The 20,671-nt window shown below is 39.4% G+C and overlaps 2 protein-coding genes across 3 annotated transcripts in view; one reads left to right on the top strand and one right to left on the bottom strand.

Annotated features, from left to right (window-relative positions):
- The window catches only part of ranbp9 (RAN binding protein 9), a 20,606-nt gene extending 7,424 nt beyond the window's left edge, over positions 1–13,182 (top strand). The window contains exons 4-14 of one of the 2 annotated variants that reach the window (XM_017472323.3): positions 2,582–2,749; positions 5,164–5,186; positions 5,811–5,995; positions 7,571–7,683; positions 9,097–9,205; positions 9,293–9,447; positions 9,582–9,723; positions 10,147–10,268; positions 10,419–10,567; positions 10,765–10,876; positions 11,889–13,182. In XM_017472323.3, coding sequence (XP_017327812.1) covers positions 2,582–2,749; positions 5,164–5,186; positions 5,811–5,995; positions 7,571–7,683; positions 9,097–9,205; positions 9,293–9,447; positions 9,582–9,723; positions 10,147–10,268; positions 10,419–10,567; positions 10,765–10,876; positions 11,889–12,019 — 1,409 coding nt within the window. In that variant the 3' untranslated portion in view covers positions 12,020–13,182. Of the gene's footprint in view, positions 1–2,581; positions 2,750–5,163; positions 5,187–5,810; positions 5,996–7,570; positions 7,684–9,096; positions 9,206–9,292; positions 9,448–9,581; positions 9,724–10,146; positions 10,269–10,415; positions 10,568–10,764; positions 10,877–11,888 lie in introns of both variants that reach the window. The other variant, XM_017472322.3, reaches the window with a different exon arrangement.
- Positions 12,528–20,671, bottom strand: nol7 (nucleolar protein 7). Its single transcript, XM_017472324.3, has 8 exons — positions 20,474–20,671; positions 19,370–19,430; positions 19,198–19,253; positions 19,059–19,081; positions 18,887–18,944; positions 16,578–16,699; positions 15,674–15,751; positions 12,528–14,637 (listed from the first exon to the last, which is right to left on the bottom strand). The coding sequence occupies exons 1-8, from the start codon at positions 20,635–20,637 to the stop codon at positions 14,564–14,566; spliced, it is 636 nt and encodes a 211-aa protein (XP_017327813.1). The 5' UTR covers positions 20,638–20,671; the 3' UTR covers positions 12,528–14,563.

The raw sequence follows: 20,671 nt of genomic DNA, 5'->3' as shown, positions 1-20,671 counted from the left end.
CATAATATACCCCCCCCCCCCCCCCCCAAAAAAAATATATATATAAAATCTAGCATTTCGATCTACTACAGATCTCCTTAACTCGGCTTAAATTAAAATAAGAGGTCACTAATTACAATGCAATATTACTGGCATTTATCACAGTTTGTCATCACATGAGAATACTATTGAGTATTTTTGTTGGCCACTTGTTTCCAAAACTAATGCCAGGTTATTCTGTTCAGAAACATTTTTGCAACCGTGTTTAAAGTCCCTGTGAAGCGCCTTGAAATGCGTAGCGTTATTCGATGTATTGACGTAATGTCCACTGAAACAGGAAGTCAGGGTGGGACATATCGGGTGGCTCCTCCCCCTTGTAAAATAGCCAGTAGTGTTTAACTTACCTCACAGACAGGAGGTAACTGTAGGAGGCGAGACCCTTTAGATTCTAGAGAGCATATGATTGGACAGAAAATGTGACATTCAGTGCGTTGTTGGATCCGTATTGGTGGTAGAGAGACTGTAAATATTTAATGCATAGATCTTCTAAATGTCAATTCTTTTGGAGCACACTAGCTTATAGATAACCTTAAGGCTAAAATATTCATATAAAAGCCACAAAACTTCAATTTTGATCTCGTGGGGAGCGATGGACGAACGGTATAAATCACTGGGAGCGGTTCATGTCTGAATTTCAAGTGCTGACATATTCAGTTCCCAGCAGTCGAATTCAAAATAAAGGTCAAATATTCACCAACTGTCTGGCTAACTGAAACACTAAACACTTATTTTGCCATACAAAAGCTAAATGAAAGAAATTTGAATCCTTATGAGTCTAATTATCCTTCACGTCCCTTACTAGTTATGTCATGAGGCCAACACTGAATTATAATGTGAAGTGTTTCCATGTTTTGGAGGACTTTGGTCATACCGTTGTCTCTGTTGTAAATTTCATAAAGCTCCGCCCCTTTTCAAATGTGTATTCGTTCTAAACGCAGCGGGATAGTACATGCCATACCATGCTTTAAACATAGACCAACTAATTGATGATGAAATGCGTTGCTGGCTTTTTTTTTGTTGATTAGTCGTTGCAATGTTAGCTCTATGCTGCTAAACATAATGGTGGCTAACAGTAGCTTTAGTACCCCAGTAGAGGATGATAAACAACATCCTGATTTCAAAAATAACACCAAGGCAGACTCTTCAATTGAAGTCTTCACACTTCATGTGAAAGCATTACGTTTACTCTTACACATCTATTCGTATGTTTCCTGCAAAGGTCTGCAGTTTCACTGCACTTCCCCCGGTAAAACAGAGACGGATGTCAGCGTTGCGATGTGTGACAGATGCAGTCAGTCACACAGATCCTGTCAGCAAGCATGAAGTATATTAAGCTCGTGGATGCAGTCAATGAGAATATCATTATTTTTTAATCACTGTTCCAGGATAAGGGCCTCCATTTATGCCTTTTGAGTTATTTACATTTCAAGCATAATGTGCCACAGCTTCTTCTGAGATATAGATCAATCAATTTGGAAGTTCTTCAGGCTGAAAAACCGCTTCAAAATGCACCAATGCGTGGGAATACAAATGTATTGCGTACAGTCTGAATGAGCAAATTGAACGTGCGAAAACGTGTGAAATACTCCAACCTTCATCCGCTGTTAATGTCTGTCCTTTTGGTGTGAGGTTTTTAAGAATTCAAATTTTTATGGAAATTCGACTTCTTGGGGAAACATCAGCTTTTTTTTTTTTTAACATTTAAATGGACACCTGTGGTGCTCAGTGCTTTGACCACCATTTCAGCTACACGTTTGTCTCGGCGTTTGTAAACACAAACAGTGAGCGAGTGTCCTTATGCTGTTCAGCTGACTGCATTGCGTCTGTAAGGGCGTGTCCTAAAGGAAATCTCATCCTTTTGCTTTGAAGTGACAATAGTGTTCTCTTTGTATGTGAAGTCAGTGTAGTGTGGTGACACCCAGGGTAAATCCAGCAGGCAGGGTGGTTCTTCTGTGGCTTGTCTGAGAGATAAGAATGTAAAGCACACTCTCTGGTAGGCATGTTTTGATAAGCGGGTACGCGTCACACGATACTGTTATCGTGAACACGTCAAATATCAGCTCTACCCAGACGTTCCAGTGGGAGGAGAGTGACGATCGAAGACATTTTGTGCCATCATATGCACGCTCCAGAGCATTCTGAATTTACAATAAGGACTGCTTGTTGTTGTTGTTGTTGTTGTTGTTGTTGTTGTTGTTGTTGTTGTTGTTGTTGTTGTTGTTGTTGTTATTATTATTATTATTATTATTATTATTATTATTATTATTATTATTATTATTATTATTATTATTATTATTAACATTATTGTTCCAGAATTAAAGGCAGCATCGGTTATCCTGCTTTACTGATGCAATCCCATAATTCTCTTTACTATTTAAAAGAACAGAATTAGAAAGAACCCTAGCTAGAAGTGATGGCACAGACAATTCAAAGTCCGGGTTCATTTTCGTCGAAACGCCGGCCAGCAAAAGAGGTGCACACTGTCCACGTATGCGTTCACGCACCATGTGCTCTCTCTGATTGCTGTGTCTTACCCTCACAGGCTGGGACAAGCACTCGTACGGCTATCACGGAGACGACGGACACAGTTTCTGCTCCTCAGGCACAGGGCAGCCGTACGGGCCGACGTTTACCACCGGCGACGTAATTGGCTGCTGCGTCAACCTCATCAACAACACCTGCTTCTACACAAAGAACGGCCACAGTCTAGGTACAGAACATCAGCCATGTACATGATGTGATGTTCACTTTAAACAGACCCATGCTTGATCGCACATCCTCTTTCTTCCTGTATTGTATACCGACTCTGTGACACCTTTCTATTTCGCTTTATGTCAGCATTTTATGTAGAATTCCATAATTATTTGGAAAATAGTGTTGAATTTCTTCAAGGGGTTTAAAAAAAAAAAATATATATATATATATATATATATATATATATATATATATATATATATATATATATATATATATATATATATATATATATATATATATATAAAATATTTATTTATTTATCTATTTATTTATTTATTTTTACATTTCTATACCTTTTTAAGAAGTTTATCACCTTATCGTTCAGAATCTTGTAATCATCCATCAGTACATCCTGGTATAGTGTTCCATCCAGCGAGGAGACTCAATATTCCCAAAAAGCATACTGTACATCAGAAACAGAATTACCTCTCACTTTTTTTTTTTTTTTTTTTTTTTTTTTTTTTTTTTTTTAAGATGAGACTTTTTAAAGTGGAATTGTTTAATTTTTTTTTTTACATTTGAAAATGGCAAGCCGTTTTTATAATGTTTATGAGGAAGTTCATATAAATATGAAGTCGCACCACGACGGTATTTTCCATAACACTCGACGGACATTTCATTAGCTGCGTCCTGACCAGACACGGTCCTATAGAAGAGACCATGCCCCGGACGCTCCACATGAATGTTATTGTATTTCTGATTATCGAGAAACAATTCTATGCACATGGGTCTACTTTCTAGCCCTGTAAATTTCTCAAAGTATAACTTTTATTCTTGTAAAATTATGAGGCGTTTTATGCATTTTTAACATTCCCTCCAGGATTTTGCGATCGCAGAAATTGACACAAATTCAAGCAAACGCCGCAATATTCAGAGGAGCTTGCGATTATTTTTATTTATTTATTTATTTATTTATTTATTTATTTATTTCCATTTGGGTCAAGATTTGGACCAAGTCGCCTCATCTGACGTCATCACAACGCTCATCCAGCTGATATAAGAAGTAACTCGGAGCCTTAACCACTGAGAAAACATTTATACTGCAGTGATACAGAATTCTCGAATTGGATGTGTCCGAATGTGTTTATAAATTTTCGTTATACCATGGTCTGTCTGAATACTCGATTCTGATTGGCTGGAAGGTGTGCATTAAAACTGTATACACCACAGGTAGTTCCAGTCAGTTTAATCACAGTTCTAAATGAATACGCTGCCTATAAACAACTGTAACCATGGTAACATATGGTAGTTAAACTCACAGCTTCATTATTAGTAGAGACTCGGCACAGATGCAGGTAATTCACACACACAATCTCTCTCTCTCTCTCTCTCTCTCTCTCTCTCTCTCTCTCTCTCTCTCTCTCTCTCTCTCTCTCTCTCATAACTATTTATTATAATGGATTAAAAAGAAACCTGTAATCTTATCACACTACTTTATCTGTGTATGATTTAGAGCGGGCAGAATTCTAGATCTAACTATATAAAATAACTAACTCCATTCAATTTTATTTGTATAGCGCTTTTTACAATCGACATTGTCTCAAAGCAGCAATTTAACAAATTAACCGTTATTGTCTTTTCAGTCAAATTTTTCACAAACATCGACGACCGCTTTAGCTTGTCAACGCTGACAAGTGACCACGGTATAAGCAGGATAATCCACGACTAGGTGCGTGTTACAGGATTTTAACGCGCTCCGTGTCGGGTGGTTCTTTTCCTCCACGTCGTGCATGAAAAATTACATAACACTCACCTAGCCGTCGATTATAGCTTACTTAACAGTATGGCTTTGACAGTTGTACCATCGCTGTTCTATATTAATGCACCGGTCCAAATACATTCTCGTTTCTATGGTAACCGCTAAATCACTTAGATTATGTGGAATGTCTGCCATACAAGTCCACGTCTAATAATAAAAAAAAAAAAAACAGATAAAAAAACAAGAACAACCTATCACTGATATGGTGAAGCTTTGTGTAGGGAGATGTTTGTGTAACGTTTATCAAAGGAGGCTTCGTTGTCAGCGCTTTGTAACTGACAGAGGTTAAAAATGTTCCAGGAAGCTCTTCAGAACAAAGGAGTTTACGCTTTGTGGTTTCTTGGTGAAAATAAATTTTTTTTCCCCATCTTATTAACTTCTTCAAAGGAGAGGTAAAAATAAAGGTGAAGGAACGACTGTTAGTAGGTGTGCGCAGGAAGTGACAACAGGAACTAACCTGTCTAATGAACTTTAAAGTGATAGATGCTGTTGAATGAAAGGAATAAAACATTTTGGGATGTCATGCCATGGTGTATACCTTGTGTATGAAATGTTAATGACATGAATGACCTTTTTATATTAATATTATTTTTTTTCTCTCTTTCTAGGTATAGCTTTTACAGATTTACCAGTAAGTATTTTTTTTATTATTATTCAAATGATTTATTATTGTTGTTTTTTTTTTGTTTTTTTTTCATGATCAAAACTCTTTTTATATTAGATTTATATTTTGCATCCTTAATCTTGCCATGAAGAACAGTGGCTGATTTTGCTAGATCATGTTACTCGTATCGTGACACGGACTTTTCCATTCTTAACAGGTTTTTTTTTTTTTTTGGGTATATATTTGTATGTCTTTCAAGACTTTGCTAAAATGCTTGGACTGCATGGTGTTTTACATTTTACTAGACAACACAACAAATGTCTGTTTGGGTCTAAAACAATCAACCATTCAGGAGAAAACAAAGTTGGCATAACTCCAGCATTCATGTTTTTCTGAATGTCCTTTGGTTTTCCAGCTCTGACCTTTATTTTTATTGGATCATGAAACATTGTTGCTCCCTTTTAGTACTTTCTCCCTATTTCCATTTACATCTAGTTGAGAGAAACGTTTACCATTTTATTTCCATGAAACTGCTTAATGTAGAGACATTATGAACACTGACACTCAAGATAAAAGCATTTCACCATACACTAGTGCTGATAAAATAAAGGCCCTTGCAGTATTTGATAATAAAATGTTGTCTTTCTCCAGCCCAACCTGTATCCGACAGTGGGTCTTCAGACACCGGGAGAGGTGGTGGATGCTAATTTTGGGCAGCATCCATTTGTATTTGACATAGAGGACTACATGCGTGAGTGGAGAACCAAGATCCAGGCTCAGATTGAGCGTTGTCCCATTGGCGAGCGAGAGGGCGAGTGGCAGGCCATGATTCAGAAGTGAGTGTCCCCATTATGATTAGTATTATTTCAGGGCTTTTCAAACTTCAAGACCTCCATTTAAAGACCAGTTTTTAAAAATTATTATTGTTATTATTATAATAATAATAATAATAATAATAATAATAATAATAATAATAATAATAATAATAATAATAATAATAATATGTTGGGCTAAATTATAGGTTTACAACTTTTTGAAAATGAATAGATTCGTTTGATGTTAACAAATCAATGTGTAAAAGAGGGAAAGTCTGTTTCACTGTTGTTTTTTTTGTTGTTGTTTAAACATAGTTAATGAGGTCTCTGAGTAAGAGAGTGCCCACAATAATAGGCACTTTGTTCCCCGCTGTATCTAATGGTTGGACTGGGCTTGTGGGTCGCAGTGCAGCGTATTGAAGTCAGCTGATGTATGAAAGTATGATGGACATCTCATCTTGGCTGTTGCATTCAATTTTGATAAGTACTTGGAGTTCATGCCTACAAGGGCACTGAAGCTTGCTTGACAAAAATGAATGCTAGCAAATGGTACCAGCGCAAGCAAGGTCAAGTCACACCTGTGCTTCGTTATGAACTTTTTGAATCGTAACTAACATGAGAACAAGCATAATAATAATGGTTGGTAAAAAATCATACGTGAGCCCACGTGAGGTCATTCTGAGAACCAGTCCCTTGTTTATTGATCTGTTTCATGTTACCCCACACCCCTTTTCCATCAAGACCGTGTCAGAATTTGTGCTGATATGGCGATACTTTTAAAGAGCAGTCCTGGTTCTTTTAAGTTCTTCATATCAGACTGTGACAACATCTTTTGTCGCACACTTTTTGGGACAAAACGGCACATGCATGCTTTGATTGATTTGTTAATATATATATATATATATATATATATATATATATATATATATATATATATATATATATATATATATATATATATATATATATATATATATATATATAGAACGTGCGGTCGCTGAAAGGTGGTTTTGGTAACTTGTAGTAGCAGTATATTCACTTACTTCCAAGGGGTTGTCTTTTCCACAGATAACTGATATTGATTTTCTTACAGATCATATTTTTAATGGCAGTCATGTTTGCAGCTTGGGTTGTTTGTGTTGTTGCTATGGTAACAAAATTCCTCCGCCACCACCTCTTGGGGAAACCTAATGGAAAAGCATCTTCTGATGAAAAACTGTATTTGAAAGTATATTATACCTCTGAAGGTTTTCCCTATAACAGTGGTTCAGGTAGTTCCGGCTCGAACACGAACATTAATATTAATGCACTTGTTCTAATATGTTGCTGTTTCTATAGTAACAGCTTATAGACAGGGACTTGTACAGCAGACACTCAACCTAATCCAAGACAAATAATAATAAAACAGATTTAGAAAGTAAATCTTATCGTTAATGTGACTTTTTTTTGTATAATTCATGATTATAAATGCGTAAGAACGGAAAAAGGGAAAAGTCTAATCAACACCAGTAATGGAATAATGATTATAGTAGCACAGGGTACTTGGGTTGCAGTTTTGCATTGACGTGGATGTTGAGCTCTTCTCTGTGTTGACAGGATGGTGGCCTCCTACTTGGTCCATCATAGTTACTGTGCCACGGCTGAAGCCTTTGCCAAGTCCACTGACCAGGCCGTGCACGAGGAGCTCGCTTCAATCAAAAACCGACAGAGTGAGTCTGCACACATCAGTATGATCAAAAATACCAGTCACTTATCCAGTCCTTCTGAAACGATCGGAACAGCGAGGCCTGTTCTTTTGGTTTTTACTATACGCCAAAGACATTTGTTTGAGATCAAAAAATGAATCATCAGAATTTTAGCTTTAATTTCCTCATAGTGTTCAACAGCTAAGAACATGGTGGTAGACCACCCAATTTGTCGGTGAGCAAAAGTATTGGAACGGACAATATTAACGTGACTAGCACTTAATATTTGGTCGTATATCCCTTGCATCAAGCCGGAGACCGTCTGACATCACCAAACTGTTGCATGGGTTTATTTATTTATTTATTTTTTATGGTGCTTTAACAGGCTTGTACCGCAGCAGCTTTCAGTTGTTGTTTGTTTTGAGGGGTTTCTCGTCTTCAGGAGGTGAAACACATGCTCAGCTGGGTTAAGGTCTGGTGATTGACTCGGTCAGTCTAAAACCTTTGACTTATTTCCTCCCTGATGAAGTCCTTTGTTGTGTTGGCAGTGTGTTTTGGGTCATTGTCTTGCCGCTTGATGATGTTCTTACTGCTGATTAGTAGTCTCCATCTTGTGGTATGGCTTCTCCTATTTCTGCTCTTGAAGTCTTCTTCAAATGGTGGATTGTGATACCTTCAGCCCTGCCCTGTGGAGGTTGGTGATCTCACAGTGTTTGTCATCAGCTGCTGTTGTTTTCCTTGGCTGACCTGTTCGGGGTCTGGTTGCCAGTACACCAGTGGTCTCTTTCTTTTTCAGGACATTCCAGATTGTTGTATTGGCTGTGGCCAATGTTTTGTGCAATGGTGCTAATCGATGATTTAAAAAAAAAAAAAAAAAAAAAAAAAAATTTCCCTTCTTTTCTCAGCTTCAAAAGGGCTTGCTTTTCTCCCATAGACAGCTCTCTGGTTTATTGTTTGTAACAACAAATGCAGTCTGCACAAGAGAAACACCGGTCAAAGCTATTCATCATTTAAACAATCTATCTAACAGGATACACCTGGGCAACAAGAAACACCTGTCGGTCACAATATTACAATATTTTTGATCACTTGGAAACATGGGTGGGTTTAAATAAAAGATGCCAGGTTCTAAGTTGTTTAGCACCTCTAGATGTAAATATTAGGACAATGAAAGCTGAAATTCTGTTTTCTTCATCTTTTCGAACCCAGTTGTCTTCGACATATCGGAAAAAAATCAAAAGATTTAGCCTTGTCGTTCCAATACTTTGGGAAGGGACTGTGTACATCATTTTGAGTCACACGTGAAATATTGTCTCTGTGAATTCAGAGATTTCTGGACATTTTGAAAGATAGGACTGGGCAGTACCCTGGAGCGTTTTCTTACTTTTCTTGGGCTAGCTATGTATGTTCTTTACCAACGCACCTGTATTCTCTCAGAAATCCAGAAGCTGGTTCTGTCCGGCCGAATGGGGGAAGCCATAGAGACCACTCAGCAACTTTACCCCAGTCTGCTCGAAAGGAACCCCGACCTATTATTCATGTTAAAGTAAGTGTTGCCAAATAACACTGTTGGGTTAATGTAGTATGAATGAATAAGCATGACTCCTACTTTTTTTTTTTTTTCTGCACATAGAGTGAGACAGTTCATTGAAATGGTGAATGGCACTGACAGTGAGGTACGCTGTCTCGGTGGACGCAGCCCTAAGTCCCAGGATAGCTACCCTGGTTCTCCCCGCCTTTTCAGTAGCCCCACCCACAAAGCCACTGGCTCTCAGGCCTACCCATCAGGTCCGTATTACTCAAAGCCTTTGTAACATTCTCGTATTCCCAGCATGACTATGCTTGAAGTTTGCAATGACGCACTGAATACGTATCCTCCTACGATTTGGCTAAATGTCTTTTATGATGTTCTCCATCTCCAGGTTTTGATAGTAACTGCTGTAATGGAGTTTCATCCAGTAAAGCTCACTCCTCAGCACATAGCCACAAACCGTGCCCCGTACCCACGGGCAGTGGTGAGCTGGGGGTTCTGAACGGCAGCCACACACAGCAGTCCAGCATAAGGTATTCATCAATAATGCCACACCCAGTCGAACGGATACTCTTCTAATCGTTTACCTTTGAAGCATAACTATAAAAATGACAACTTTTTGAAAGTTTTGTGAACCCTTTTCATTTTGCACTTGTAAAATTGATCTCTTAAATATAAAATATCTCAATTATTAGCAATGTAATCGATATTGAGGGAACCTCTTTACATGTTTGGGGATCCTCGTATAGGTGTATATCACCGTTTAACACGTTACAGTATGTGTTCAGTGTGTAGTGCTGTTTTGTTTACTCGAGGCTTGTGTGATATAACGATATTATCGTCTAAACGCGGTATTACATTGCCACGATATCCCATGATCTATATTATATTAGAACATAGATAGAACATAAGCATTAATAAGACCTCCTGTGTTGTAAATGCTTGGCTTAATGCAGCAGTGATGTAGATATGGAGGTGGATCACATCTCTAACGGAGTGTCCGAGTCCTCCTCAAACGGCTTCTTGAATGGGAGCGCCACACACGCACCAGACATCGAGGACTGCGAGGCAGAGATGGGTGAGACCACTAATAATCATTTCTGTAGTAACATTTTTTTTTTCAGACCGATCCACTGCAAGCATAAGGAAACGAAATCATAAAGTGAAATTAAGGGACAAACTCCATGACTATCTTTGGTTCCTCACGTCGTTGCCTTGCACACAGAAGTAGAGTCGGCTCAGTCTAAGAGGCAGCTCTGCGGGGGCAGCCAGGCCGCCATCGAGAGGATGATCCATTTTGGCCGAGAGCTGCAAAGCATGAGCGAACACCTTCGCCGTGAACGTGGCAAAAACTCCACCAACAAGAAGATGCTCAAGGTAGCAGCACCAGCTACGTATTAGAATTCTAAATGTAAAGCATGATTAGTGCAACAATTAAGTACAACTTTGCTTGGTTTTAAAGTCACAAAACGGTATTCCAGTCCAAATTAAAAGCATTAAATGAATTGAATTCTCTGCTGGTTTGGGTTTTGTGGATTACCCTCATTGCTCTTACTTTGTGTCTGCGCATGCAGGATGCTTTTAGTTTGTTGGCGTACTCAGATCCTTGGAGCAGTCCCGTGGGCTACCAGCTGGACTCCATCCAGAGAGAGCCGGTCTGCTCCACACTCAACAGTGCAATATTAGGTAAGACAGCATGAATTTTTTTTTTTTTTTAAGTGGCTTTTTAGAATTTAGAAATGAACTAAGTGAGAAATACTGCACAGAAATCCAGCCTACTATGGTACTCTTACAAAAATGTATAATGTTCCCGCTACTAGATGAGCCACGTACACAGGTCAACTGCAGTAAAATAAGTTATCTTGCAAAGACCATTTCAAGTGGGGAAAAGTGGGTTTCAATAAATATGTGGGAGGGACTGGCAAAGGGAAAGCTTCTGCATCCTAGCATTATGTCTATCCACTTTTACATTGAAAGGTGAGTACCTATAGACATTGGAGTGTCACTAGTTTTTTAGACTATGTACATGCATATACCCTTAGATTCTCTAAGTTTTTAAAGATGTTTACAGCTCATCCAGTTAATAAACATAACGATTATAAAATGAAATAATTTCAAATAATGTAAAACCTGGCCTTGATTTTGAGAGTCTACCAATTTTCAAAAAGCCTGGGATCCCTGCCCAAGTTAAGTAAATAGATGCTTAATTATTCATTACCCTTTGTATTGGTATACCCTGAGCTCGGTGAGTAGTTTAATCTGGAGCCAAAGCACAAGACTAAGGTCTGTGCATGATGGAAAACCAACACTGAAAGGCACTCCAGAGCGAGCAACCTTGAAGGCTTTTTCCACTTAAGATGTGCCTCAACGATTGGATTCGAAATAGCCTTCTTGGTCCAGTTTGTCAGCAGTACATATCTCCTGGAAAACTGAGAATAAATTATGAGTCATCTGCCTGGAGCATAAACGCAGAATGCAGGAAACCACTGTGGCCGACTATACCGATGTCCAGGCAGTGTCCTCCTTGCACCAGTAGGATAATTTGAGTAAATTATTAGTTGGCAGCCTCTGTAGTGTAATTTATACTCATTTAAAAACAAACAAACAAACAAACAAAAAAAAAACACATGGTAACATACTATATGCAATGAAGAGTTTCACTGGTCTGATGTCTGTCTCCTGAATGTATGTGTTGCAGAGACTCATAACCTGCCCAAGCAGCCCCCTCTGGCTCAGGCCGTGGGTCAGGCGACTCAGTGCCTGGCACTTATGGCCCGTACAGGCATCGGCTCGTGCGCTTTCGCCTCCGTGGACGATTATCTGCACTAGCCCTTAGAGAAGTGTCCCTTTAAAATGGTCATGCAGCACGTTCTGCATCACCCCGACTCAACCAGGCCTCTCGAACATCCGGCCTGTCTCTAATCATGACCTGGAGCGCCTCATAAGCCGGACCCATTCCAAATCTTGACTCTCGCGAGAGTCTCCAAGAGACTGGATCCTTTTCACACAGGCCATCCTGAATCTAAAGACACATTTAGAAGGATCCCTCAAGCCAAACAAATTCCTGAACCATTACACCTTTTTTGATTTTCTTTTTAATTTGGGAGAGGGAGGGGTGTGTGTGTGTGTGTGTGTGTGTGTGTGTGTGTGTTTCAGGCTCCGATTGTTCGTTTTCTAGTTTGAGGCATGAGACGAATTTATTCTGATTCTAATTAATGTTATAATTAAACTTGCATATAAGATTATATTTGTTCTCGATTGAAAGCTGGCTAAAGTGAGCACGAAGGCCCCCCACCCTGCTGTTTTTAAGGTGTCTGCTTGTGTATTTGTTACAACCCCCCCCCCCCCCCCCCCCCCTTTTTTTTGAAAGCTATATTAACATGCAGAGTGGAATATTTTAGTTATCTAAAGAAGAAGAAAAAAAAAATTAAAAAGCAGTCCAACGAAGCTGGACTCCTCCTTTAGTGGTGGTATTTAGTATAGAGAGTTAGTGTGAGCTGTATTTTGAGTTTAAGCCCTTCTTTGTGCAAGCGTGCCCTCCCTCTGCCAGATCTGCACAGCAGGTTTGATGCAAACGTTTGGACACTTGGACTTGTAACCTCGTGGATGTCTACGGCTGTCCTGAGTCCGTCTCCGAACTGTTCTCACCCAGGCTGACGCTCACCACTCTCACGTTTCTGTACAGTGCAGCTCTCTGAAATGCGCCTAGGCTTGTATATATCGATCATCCCTGAGTTTTGAATAAACCTCCCTTGTGCATAGTAACAAAAACATAAAAAGGTAAAAATCTGTCCGAACTGTTATTCTATATTGCTTGATATATACAAGCCCTGGCTGAGAAGAGGAAAGCCTGTTCCTGGTTTTCTCCTGTGTTTCACCAGCCAGCCCTTATGACCATCACTACGTTACAAAAGCAAGGAGAATGATACAGTATTGTCAACAGCACTGTCTTATCATTTTCAGTAATAAAATACAAATACCCAGGTGGACAAGATGCGTGTACAGACTGTGTTCTTCCAGCTTATAGAAGGTAGTCGTGCTTGTAGTAATCCGATGCACATCTCTGGACGATTTTTAACGTGGACGCATACGTCGTCGTCAGCTGTAGTGGAAAATTGTGTAACAGCACAGTTACTACGGTAACGTCTCCACTGGACATCAAGACCCCATGTTGTAAATACCATTACAGACTACGCATATTAAAACTGTGACTGACACAGCTGTTCAAACCTAATCGATCCAGTCGTCTCACGATATTCATCATGGCACTTTTGTAGAAACGTTGCTTTGGGGTTAGTTTTATTTTTTATAAGGAGGAAGAAAAAAACAAACAAAAAAAACTGTACATTCAGCCTCAGACAGAAAGCATTTGACCTGACCTTGACTTGCTATAAAAAAAACCCAGAAGAATGTAAAGACCTTTCCTTTACATATTCACATGTCTTTAAAGGAAAAAGAAAAAAAAAGTCCTGAAACTGAACTCTAAAGAAGCATTTAAATACGAAATATGTTCACAACTGAAATGTTTGACGTGTTTATAGCGATTTTTGTACTTGGGCAGCTGGGCTTGCGTCATAGGACGACATTCCTAATCGGGTTTAATGGTAATTAACGAGAGAAAAAAAACAGTTCTATAATGTAAATTGATAACGTTCAGCTTTCGCTGTTCAGCTTTCGCAGAAATAAAAGAGCAAGAGATTCTTTTCCCCTTCACCATTTTTCTAAAGTAAAAATAGTGGAGACGACAAACTGGAAAGTCCTGAAAATGCAGATGCGTTGAATTTTGGCAGAGACTCTGCTCAGCTAGTTAAACATTACCGAGGTAAGCCCAACGGTGTAAACGGTGGGATTAACACAAAAACCGACGCTTCAGAACCTGATCTGTTTGAGCAGAATTTTCAGATTAAATTAAAAGCGCCGCTGCATCGCTCTCTTTACTTGAAGCAAGGGCTAATTCCCACTGGCACAGAATGTTTTTCAGGCGGTCAAACGGCATTATGGGTAATGGAGGAAACCATTAACCAAAGTGATATTACATATACCAACATGTGGATAAAAGCCATTTCAACTTCAGCTCATTTTCAATACAAAGTAAATCTTGGACGTTATTGATCATGTGTTAAATGTAAATATGCAATTTGTTCATGGTTTGCCCCACCTTTAAAGCCTAACTTTGAGAATACTTCATAAAATGCTTACAGAAACAATTTGTCCCAGATTTGTGGATTCGATGCTTAATAGTTAATTTAGCACTGAGCTGAGCTGCTTCCAGTCACAAATCAATACAGCGGTGTGACTTTTGGTCTACAGCTGAAATCCGAGCAGGAAGTCTTCGTTCTGCTGTCGCGTGCAAACACGTCCTCGGAAAACGTCTCAGCTGGAGATTAACTTCTGTTTCTGAATAAACCTCTTGTTGTACTTTTCCGCCTTGGCCTTCTCGTCTGCTCCTGTAAGGACAGTTTAACGCTGAATTAAGACGTGCTTTCATATTATGAAACGTAAGTGTTTCAGAGTGCTAATGTTGCATAGCCTTTTACCATTACTGTTAAGTATGTGGTCCTACACACACTATCCACTTTATTAGGAGTACCTGTACATGTGTGAGGTTATTTAAATCACGCAATCATGTGGCAGCAGCACAGTGCAAAAAAAAAAAAAAATCATCCAGATACAGGTCAAGAGCGTCTGGTGAGGTTCACATCGAACATCTATTACTTTAATTGTGGCATGATTTGAGTTTGTCAGAAACTGTTGCGCTCCGGTGTGATGTACACACACTCTCACACGAGTCTCTGGAGTTTACACAGAATGGTGAGCAGAGGGTCTGTGGGTTGAAACACCTTGTTGAGAGAGATCAGAAGAGAATGACCAGACAGGTCGGCCATAGTAACTCAAATCACTCTTTTCATCCGTGGTGAGAAGAAAAGCATCTCAGCATGCACAACACATCAAACGTTGAGGTGGATGGGCTACAACAGCAGAACACCACATCGGGTTCCCCTGGATCTGAGACCGCACAAGCACAGACTCACCCAAACTGGACGGATGAAGACAGGAAAAAGCCCAGGTGATTATTTGTCCAGTTGAAAGGGTGAACCTGTTGAGATGCTTTCCTACTCACCATGATTGTAAAGAGTGATTATAAGAGTTAATACTGTATATCCTTCCTCGCAGCTCAATCCAATCTGGACATTTTCCTCTGACCTCGCTTATTAGCAATTCGTTTCCACCCACAGAACCATCGCTCACTCATTTTGTGTTTTTCCACACTTTTCTGTGTAAACTCTAGAGACTTGTGTGTGTGTGTGAAAATCCCAGATCAGCAGTTTCTGAAATACTCAAACCAGCCCATTTGGTGATGGAGAATCACACAGATGTACAAGTGTTCCTATTAAAGTGGACGGTGAGTATGTTTGAGAAAAAACCTTTGCTCGATTTGTACCTATAATTTGCCAGAGATGAACATTCAGAGCTCAAACTCACCCCAATTCTTACTCGCAAACTGCACTGCAGCTCCTTGATTGAGTCCGCGTTTCTTCTCTAGAGAGAGAAGTTCAGCGTCTGAAAGAGACACTCAACGGTCAGGAGAACTCCTCTTCACCAGCAACAGTAAAGCCTCTTGTTTGTTGGTATAAAACAACCCCGGAGCTTACATTCACACAAGCAAATACAACTGCCCCATGACCGGTCGGTTTCCTACAAATTCCGACCTCATAACAGCAACATAACGAACTGTAAATAAGCCACGCTGCTTTACTGCTGCAGTCCAAATGCTCTAGTAAATTCCTCAGACGAACCACAGAGCACGTTTAGTTTAACGTATACGTCCTCTGCTCTCAGTACTTACGGTTCTTATTTGTACTTATTGCTAAAACTAGAAAGAGCTAAGAGCAATGTAGAACATCTCTGCTCAAAATATCATTCACTATATTCCCTGTGTTTAATGATCTTATCGCTCAGGATCAAGTATGTGAAGTGGGTATGCACTTTACTGGACAGTAAATGTTGAATTTTATTATTTTAGGCGACAAACGCAAAAGAAATGAGAGATATCCTAAATGTTTTGGGTACGACTAGATCAGAACTGCGAAAAATACATACATAAAGCCGCACACAGGAAGTTGTCACCTCTTAATGTCAGTAAACGTTGAGTAAACAATAATACACATTAATGGAAAAGACCATCCTAAACAACTTCAGTATTAAGCTTTATATTTAAAAAGTCATCTTCAATGGCATCCAAGAATGACTGTAATGATAGAGTCGACTTTTGATTTAAAAATAAATAAATAAAATAAAAAATTTCAATATAAACCTATTTAATGTGTCTTGGGGTCTAGTTTTCTTTTTAAAAACACGTATACACTGTCTTGTTGCGTTTCCTTACTGGTTGTTCTCCGGCTTCCTGGGCCATACAGACGTGCTTGGATGAAAGCCATGGCTGATTTCTGCATTGAGGTATTGGCAGACCGGTCCTTCACCCGCACCACCTTGCAGCTGTCCTGCAAACTAAAGCAAGCCGTGATGAGATCTTCCCCTTGCTCCTTGTGCAGAAAATAATGGTGTTTGTTCATTTCAGAAACAAGTGATAAAGGGTACGTTGATTGAACAAAGCTCTATGGCGGCGGGGTTCGATTATTATTTGTGCTGTGAATCAGTACTTTAAGACAACGGACTACTGACACGATGTGCTTCATGTTGCAATGCTGTTTATGTCATGGAGTGCGTCTCGATCAGCTCTCTAGCGCCCCAAGTCGTGAAACCTCGGCTCAGTACACGCTGGGACACCGACGACTCAGCTTCCGGAGACATGACTACATACTCGTGTTGTAAAACGTCACCTTATTACATTATACGTCATAAATTTGTTAGCATTTCTGTCATGGTACATCAAGCAGGATTGTAAGCTAGATACAGTGAGGGAAAGAAGTATTTGATCCCCTGCTCATTTTGTACGTTTGCCCACTGACAGAAATGATCAGTCTATAATTTTAATGGTAGATTTATTTGAACAGTGAGACAGAATAACAACAAGAAAATCCCGATAAACATGTCAAAAATGTTATAAATTGATTTGCATTTTAATGAGGGAAATAAGTATTTGACGCCCTCTCAAATCAGAAAGATTTCTGGCTCCCAGGTGTCTTTTATACAGGTAACGAGCTGAGATTAGGAGCACACTCTTAAAGGGAGTGCTCCTAATCTCAGCTTGTTACCTGTATAAAAGACACCTGTCCACAGAAGTAATCAATCAGATTCCAAACTCTCCACCATGGCCAAGACCACAGAGCTCTCCAAGGATGTCAGGGACAAGATTGTAGACCTACAAGTCTGGAATGGGCTACAAGACCAGTGCCAAGCAGCTTGGTGAGAAGGTGACAACAGTTGGTGCGATTATTCGCAAATGGAAGAAACACAAAAGAACTGTCAATCTCCCTCGGCCTGGGGCTCCATGCAAGATCTCACCTCGTGGAGTTGCAGTGATCATGAGAACAGTGAGGAATCAGCCCAGAACTACACGGGAGGACCTTGTCAATGATCTCAAGGCAGCTGGGAGCATAGTCACCAAGAAAACAATTGGTAAAACACTACACCGTGAAGGACTGAAAACCTGCAGCGCCCACAAGGTCCCCCTGCTCAAGAAAGCACATATACATGCCCGTCTGAAGTTTGCCAATGAACATCTGAATGATTCAGAGGACAACTGGGTGAAAGTGTTGTGGTCAGATGAGATCAAAATGGAGCTCTTTGGCATCAACTCAACTCGCCGTGTTTGGAGGAGGAGGAATGCTGCCTATGACCCCAAGAACACCATCCCAACCGGCAAACATGGAGATGGAAACATTATGCTTTGGGGGTGTTTTTCTGCTAAGGGGACAGGACAACTTCACCGCATCAAAGGGACGATGGACGGGGCCATGTACCGTCAAATCTTGGGTGAGAACCTCCTTCCCTCAGACAGGGCATTGAAAATGGGTCGTGGATGGGTATTCCAGCATGACAATGACCCAAAACACACGGCCAAAGCAACAAAGGAGTGGCTCACGAAGAAGCACATTAAGGTCCTGGAGTGGCCTAGCCAGTCTCCAGACCTTAATCCCATACAAAATCTGTGGAGGGAGCTGAAGGTTCGAGTTGCCAAACGTCAGCCTCGAAACCTTAATGACTTGGAGAAGATCTGCAAATAGGAGTGGGACAAAATCCCTCCTGAGATGTGTGCAAACCTGGTGGCCAACTACAAGTCATGTTTTGCAGAGGGGTCAAATACATATTTCCCTCATTAAAATGCAAATCAATTTATAACATTTTTGACATGCGTTTTTCTGTATTTTCTTGTTGTTATTCTGTCTCTCACTGTTCAAATAAATCTACCATTAAAATTATAGAATGATCATTTCTTTGTCAGTGGGCAAACGTACAAAATCAGCAGGGGATCAAATACTTTTTTCCCCTGACTGTAGTGGATTTTTAAAAATCAAAACACACAAGTTATTAGACTCAAACAAACCTTATACAGAACATCAAATAAAGGTCAAAATCGCAAACATAAATAATCATTTGCGAGCTACACCAACGATAACAAACTACGTACATTTGTAGACGAAGTTGGCTGAGAGTTCGTGCGCCTTTTTTTTTTTTCCCCCAAGCTGCGAATGAAATTCTAGTTCAAATCGTACTCAAGAGCTTCCAGCCTACCTTTTAGACACTTTCTTCTTCTTCTTTTTTTTGTCCTTCTCCTCGTGCTGCTGCTCACCTGCAGAAGATAACCGCCTCCAATAAGTCAAAGTAAACTTACGACCAAATTACAGTCTATAACGCACGATCTGATCAGAGTTGGGAAACTACTAGAAAAATGTTGAAATATCACCTTTATCTGACAACTTTGGTGGTCTAGAAGAAACAAAAACAACAGGAAACCCCAATGATTAACGGGAGTATAAATACATAAATAAAGGAATACGTGTGTGTCTATAGTTATTATAAATAAATAAAAAAACATCACTTACGTCTGGGCCACTGTGTCAAATTCTTCCAAAAGAGCTTCTGGTAAAAGTCTGCTTTTCTTCAAAGCGTTAAGACATTATATTAATAATCAGAACTTATCACAAAAAAAAAAAAACATTAAATCATTACAAAAAAAAAAAAAAAAAAACTGTTTAAACCACTAGCGTTGCTTACCTTTTGTTCTAGGAAAAGCAGCTGTCTTTTTCGCCTCTTCTCCTTCACCAGCTCTTTCCCCCTGATAAAACATTTAGTCTGATTACTAAAACAGCTGAAACATGTTCATCGTGTAGATATTAATAATACTTCATGTAACTGGCATGTAATACCAATGACACTCTGATACAGGAAAGTGGCTCTATGACTGAGGTAAACAACAGAACTGACCACAGCATTAAAAGAAAAAGAAAGAAAGAAATCTGCAGCTAGATTGCGAAATGCCAGTTGTACATAATCCCCATGACCAAACCTACAACACTTTTCTGAACAACTGAGTAGAAAAAGTGTCTAGCATCAATACGCTTTTCTCGATTTTAAAACGCATCGCAAATTGTCCGTACATTTGATGGACATATATTTGAATATATTTTGATACATTTAATATACATAATATTTATACACACACATATATGTACATATACATACATACATACATACACACACTATATATATATATATATATATATATATATATATATATATATATATATATATATATATATATATATATAACATTTTTAAAAACTTTCCCACGGACCCCTGCAATTACGCCAAAGACCACTAGGGGGCCACGGAACCCCGGTTCAGAAACACATGGTATTAATAATCTGTCGTTCTGATGCTTTACAGTTTGGGAGTCGACACTCGTTTCTAAGGAAACGGCGAGTCGACTCTGTTTTTGGACTCGACTCCCAGACCATGTTTTATATAGATAAGTAAATCTAAGATACGATAACTGCAGGTAAACAACTTACTCCGGTAATTATATGTCGCGTGAATTTAAATTTATTAGTATAGAATTTAAAAACAATAAATATATATCTCGTTAAAGCTTAAACCAAAACGCACACACATGTACATTAAACATAAACGCCTGATGGTTTACTTCTTAAACTAACACACTAACGTTGCACAGTAGACCTGAAATCTATCATCCCTACTTCCTACATTTAGCAGTTTCCATGTGCTGAATAGTGCACTATATTACCCTTCAGGACTGATTTGAGATTTAACCCAGGCTAACGTGCTAGCGGGAAGGCTAACAGCCCCAGACTTGAGTACCTTTTAACTGCATCCCGCGCGTCTTTAACGCTCTTTAACGCGACTACTTTCGAGTCGTCAAATGTGACTTCCTCCGGTCCTTCATCGTCGCTCAAATCAGACATTTTCTCTATTAACTCTTTTTCTGATTCGGACTCTGAGACCACACGTTGAAGTTTCGCCATATTATAGTCGACAACTTTTAATTAAAGACGAACA

Source organism: Ictalurus punctatus, chromosome 7 (genome assembly GCF_001660625.3).
Source record: "Ictalurus punctatus breed USDA103 chromosome 7, Coco_2.0, whole genome shotgun sequence".
Lineage (NCBI taxonomy): Eukaryota > Metazoa > Chordata > Actinopteri > Siluriformes > Ictaluridae > Ictalurus > Ictalurus punctatus.
Note: the sequence above shows the minus strand (reverse complement) of the source record. Positions and strands in the feature narration are given on the sequence as shown.